Source organism: Cynara cardunculus, assembly GCF_001531365.2.
Source record: "Cynara cardunculus var. scolymus isolate 2C chromosome LG 10, CcrdV1, whole genome shotgun sequence".
NCBI lineage: Eukaryota > Viridiplantae > Streptophyta > Magnoliopsida > Asterales > Asteraceae > Cynara > Cynara cardunculus.
The window spans coordinates 19,244,231-19,249,685 of record NC_037537.1 but is presented as its reverse complement, the minus strand read 5'-3'; the positions used below and the strand labels follow the sequence as shown (position 1 = coordinate 19,249,685).

At 36.9% G+C, this 5,455-nt stretch overlaps 1 protein-coding gene across 4 annotated transcripts; it reads left to right on the top strand.

Moving 5' to 3' along the window:
• On the top strand, positions 1-4,931 carry LOC112518907 (fatty acid amide hydrolase-like). 4 transcript variants are annotated; one of them, XM_025126698.1, is made up of 20 exons: positions 1-119; positions 363-472; positions 804-864; positions 993-1,177; positions 1,248-1,377; positions 1,548-1,625; positions 2,019-2,166; positions 2,266-2,378; positions 2,468-2,543; positions 2,647-2,718; positions 2,798-2,843; positions 2,948-3,016; positions 3,096-3,176; positions 3,326-3,429; positions 3,523-3,615; positions 3,699-3,767; positions 3,896-3,960; positions 4,033-4,094; positions 4,224-4,319; positions 4,597-4,931. In XM_025126698.1, the coding sequence occupies exons 1-20, from the start codon at positions 20-22 to the stop codon at positions 4,657-4,659; spliced, it is 1,821 nt and encodes a 606-aa protein (XP_024982466.1). In that variant the 5' UTR covers positions 1-19; the 3' UTR covers positions 4,660-4,931. The 4 variants fall into 4 exon arrangements, with proteins under 4 accessions (XP_024982466.1, XP_024982467.1, XP_024982468.1 ...); XM_025126699.1 differs by having other exon boundaries at positions 29-221; XM_025126700.1 differs by having other exon boundaries at positions 29-285.
• Positions 4,932-5,455: the final 524 nt, after the last annotated feature.

Genomic DNA, 5,455 nt, shown 5'->3' with positions numbered 1-5,455 from the left:
TCCTTCACGATCAGAAACAATGGGGATTCTTAGGGACGACGGCGTTGTTTACAAAGCTGTCAACAAAGTCGATCTCGGTCCTAACTCCGGCGAAGTCTACCTTCATGCCGACGTCAAAGGTCTCTTCAAGTCAATTTCAATTCAATTTCATGACTACACACACATATGTACTGAAATTGAATAGATAATTGGCAATAAAGAAGGCGATGATGGATATATGTGTATGGATAAAACAGATTAACATCCTAAATGTGTGATTATAGTTGCATATATGTATATCATCATGTACGGATATAACTGAATTTGATCATCAGCTTAAAATTTTTGTATAATTACATATGTTTGTGGTTGTGTATATACAGCTCCTCGAATGGCGGGACTTTTCGCGAAGGTGTTCGTGTGGTTTTTGGAGATGAAGCTAATCGGCAACATCTTGCTATATTTTCTGAAGAAGAATAACCGAATTCAAAGTGTATGGATAATGGATTTCTCCAATTTTCAATTTAGTTTTTGTATTTTAGAAATTTACCTTTACCTAATTAACAGTAGTCATTATCTAAATCAACAGAAAGAAAACAAGTATATTATAAAAGTTTGGCTAATTTGGCGTGGTACTATCACTATAGCGATTTGAACAACCATAATCATTTCAATTTCGAAAAATCATTTCAGTAACAAAATTTCTCAGAAAGTTAACTTGTCAAAAGATAGGGATAAAAATTCAAGAATGACAAATATACGATCAAAATTCTTAATATGGATTTCTTTTTTCAGAGTATAAAGTTGGATTTCCTCTTATGCAGCTAGTTTCATATGGAGTGTTGGAAGAGTCACCTCTTTATGTTCCTTTGCACACTTATGAAGGTTAGTTTCTTGACTATAATTACTTGAAGGATATATTCAAGTGCCCAGGAAAAAAGATTCACATTATCACTAAATTAACATTGACAAGATGCAACATTTACAATTTATCTGAATTTTAAAAAATCCAGACGTTGAAGAAGAAGAAGTAAAATGCCTAGATCGTGGTATGTCACCAGCAGAACAAGTTCAACATGCCATGGACTGTTTGCAGTCTTCAGACACTGTACTTCATGATTCATCCTTCAGTTTTTGCCGATGGACGATCTTGGATTACTCTAGAGCTTATGCAAAGCGACAAATAACTCCTCTTGTGGTATGTTAACAATTTTGCTTCCACTAGTTGATTAGATTCTTGAAATTGTTGCATATACCATCATTTTCAGGTTGCAGAGCGATTAATATCAGCCGTCGTGCAATCCTCTAGTCCAGGGATGGATATGTCATTCTTCATTAGGTATGATGCTCAGGATATTCTAAGGCAGGCTGCTGAGTCGACTCTACGGCATGAGAGAGGTAACTACAGGCATTGCAACTGGAACTCATCTTAGAATCATTTTCAAATAGCAAGTTGGACACTTACAGTTCATGACACTTTCTTAGTTGAAACATCAAGTGTGAATCAATTTTAAATGTGTTGAGGTCTTGTGCACACAGACATTCATATTTACTATTGATGTATGCAGGTGAATCAATTTCAGTTCTAGATGGAGTCCCCATTGCTGTCAAGGACGAAATAGATTGCATGCCACATCCAACTACCGGTAATTTTATGTTTTGGTATTACAGAATTGCAGCTTTCAGCAGCCAAGTAGATTTTATTATGTAAGATTTGTTGTATTCTATTGTTCTTAAAAAGAGTGATCTTTTTAATGTTCTTTGCCTGATTAAAGAGCTCCGTTTTAAGTTTTGACTAATGTTCTTAATCACCTATCATTCGTGAATATTTTAGTAGCCAGAGTAAATTTGACCTGCAGGATCTGTTATACTTCCTCTGTTTGAAAAAAGTACCCCTTTAGAATTCACCTATTTAAAGTTGTAACTTATGATCCTAGATTAGCTTTTTGTCTTAATAATTCATACTAAAACAGTCTACTTTATGATTTTTTAGATGGAAGAATAAATTTTATAAGTTACGTATCTGACCATTGTTATAGGAGGTTCAAAGTGGTTGCATAAAGTAAGACCTTGCAAAGAAGATGCCTGTTGTGTGAAGCGCCTGAGATCATGTGGTGCCATACTTGTGGGAAAAACAAATATGCATGAGCTCGGTGCAGGAACCAGTGGGATAAATCCTCATTACGGGTAAAGAAAACCATGCCTTTTTCTTGTAGATCCTTAAAACAAGTCCAAAACGTTTATACTCATTTTTTATTTGTTTTTGCCTTTTTCTGGGTAATGCAGGAGTGCACGGAACCCATATGATCCCAGACGTATTTCTGGTGGTTCATCTAGTGGATCTGCTGCTGTTGTATGTGCAGGACTGTGCCCAGTGGCCCTCGGTGTTGATGGGGGAGGTAAATAGAACTCATACGGTACTAGCAAGAAAATAAAGCATATGCTGCTAGTAACTAAGATTAAGTTTCTATTTGCACCATTTGTTTAGGATCTGTGAGAATGCCTGCTGCTCTTTGTGGTGTTATTGGTTTAAAGCCGTCTTTTGGGCGCATACCACACTCAGGGTCAGTGAACTTATATGCAAAACAAAATTTCAAAAGGAATAAACTTATATGCATGATATTTGACAGTAAGTCTAAACTGTCTTTATTTCTGTTATTTCTTCAGTGTTCTTCCCTTGAACTGGACAGTTGGAATGGTCGGAATACTAGCAGGCACAGTTGAGGATTCCCTAATCGTGTTAGTGTTCTTGATCTGTAAAATCCCCCTTTTTCCACTCTTGCAGATTTGTTTGGTGTTTTTCATAAGTTATTTTCAGTTATGCAGCTATCAGCGGCCAAGCTGAATCACACCAACCAACCATGGTACCTGCCTCCATCCTATCATGCTCAACCCACCCCACCCAGAGAGTTCTATATACATGCTATACTGATAATCTTATTGCTTTTTTCTTTTCTACGTTTGGCAGCCTAGAGTACATTTGCCAATGCTGAAGCCTTCTAATATGTCTCGTATCACGCTGGCTAAATCTAATGAGGTTCTTGCGCTGCCACTGTACTTTTACTTTTAAACCTTTTATGATGCTAATGTCGATATTTCTGCTTTCTATTCATCAGTGGTTCAACGATTGCTCTGATGATATTAGAGCTTGCTGTTTACATGCTTTGGCTAGTCTTCATAAGTCGTACGGATGGGAGGTACTCAAAGTTTATCCTTTTTCCTCCAAATTGATTCATTTTACTAAATGGGGAAAAGGGAATGTGAAAGTTCATTCACATTATAACCAATGGTTCTAACCTGTGCAACTGTAATCCTCGTCTTTTGTTCTTTTTGTCCATGTTTGAAGACTTATGAAGTGACTCTACCAGACATTGAAGTCATGCGTTTGGCACATTATGTTACGATTGGTTCAGAATGTTCAGCATCTATTGCTCATCATTTAGAAAAGATGTAAGTAAATTCCTAAAATGCACCAAGTTCAGAATTCGTTTTTAAAAATTTGGCAAACCAAGGATGCTGATTTTTGAACTTAAAATGAATCAGGGGGAAGTCAGTATCAGGGTGGGATGTAAGAGTAGCACTTTCTATATATGGATCTTTTGACAGTAGGGATTACTTGAACGCCCAGCGGATCAGGTATTAGCTCTTCACAGTTCCACCTGTTTCATTCTTCCTATTACAATATAGGTTCTAAATTCATCGGTTTTTCTTGGCTACAGAAACCGTCAAATGAAGTTCTATGAAACGATTTTCAGACTGGCCGATGTCATTGTTTCACCTATGGTTGGGTATGATCTTGTACCTTAAATCTTTTCCCTTTGACAACGGTTATCTTATCTCCTTAATAAACAACATAATGGTCATGTGCTCTTTTTTCATAACAAAATGGATTGATTTGCCTTGTTGATCATGGTAGTGTAACGGCATATGAAATAAAGGAAGATGCTCAAGAGACCGGTGAACTTGACTACGTTAATGGAGGTATACAGTACTTCATTTATAATGCATGATCTCGATCTACCACTTGGTTTTCAACTCAATTTTTTTTCTCAGCTGCACTCGTTCGATATTCAATAGCTGGAAATTTTCTTGGGTTCCCTGCTGTGACTGTTCCGGTATACTCTACTAATTAAGTCAAATTGCTTCCTTTAACCAATTCTTATGGTTGTGTAACACATACTTATCTTGATCCCCAGTTAGCTGTTTCCGGACCAAGCCATTTAACATTTACTTGGTCTTTGTAGGTCGGATATGACAGACTCGGGTTGCCCATTGGGATTCAGTTTATCGGGAAGCCATGGTCTGAAGCTAAGTTGATCCAGATAGCTTACGCCATGGAGGTACGTTGGCAACTCTTTTAGGGGGATTTAGTAGGGGTAATAGGGGATAGGGAATGGAAACGGAATTGGTGTTTCCTTGGATGCAATAGAATGAGCCATTACGAGATACGGGTTAATGAAACATCCTCAACAAACTAGAGGAATGAATGAATACTCATTTTCATTTCCATTCCCTGAAACAAACCAAACACCTCCTTAATATTAGTATCCTCGTGGCTTCATTGGCTCTTTTAGTGTTTGTTCATAATCTAATTCTTCGTTGACATGGCTTCTTTAGGCGTTGTGCAAGGCCGAATACAAGAAGCCAAAGGTCTTCTACGATTTACTAGGTGAGAGCTGATGGTGTTAGAGATGATCAACATACAAGTCAACAACAGCCATTGTAAAAAATTGACAAAATACACGTTTTTTTGTCTAATTTTATAGAATGTGTGCAGGATCGATCTCTTGATCTGCCACAAACAAGTATGTAATAGGTTACAACATACATTTTCTTTTTCATGTGTGTAGTTTGTTTGCTAGCTTTGTTTATCATGCTTATATATTAATTGGTAAGACTATTCCATTGTCCATAAGCAATTTGATGTTAAGTTGTGTCATATTTTGGATTGATTTTCGGACCTAGACTTAATTAGAGTGTGATTTGTGCTCAAGAGTTATGGTAATATCTGATTTAGAGGCTGTTTATTTTTTATTTAATGACCTTATGGCATGTTTGGCTTACTTGGTAAGCCACACGTTACTGTTTGTGACTTATTATTGAGTCCATAACTTAATTGGTCTGCCAAATAGGAATTTCGTTAAGCCATAACATTTCCTCTCTCTTCTCAGTTGTGTTTGATTTTCAATTCAATAAGGGACTGAAATTATTAGAGAAACGTGTGCATTGTTTATGTGGATGTGAATGTTAAATGTGGGACTTGTGACCGTCTTTCATAAAGGTTGGGTTTGGTATATGAAAATGATGGGATATGACTAAACTCACAGTTTCATGTTTGGCATGACATGGGACAGGACAAGAATTCAATGTCCCACGTTTGATGCGACATGGAACATGGATAAAAATTGGGACAAGGTAGGACAATATGGGACAAAAAAAATTTTTTGCTCCACCAAAATAGGTGGAATAAGATCGG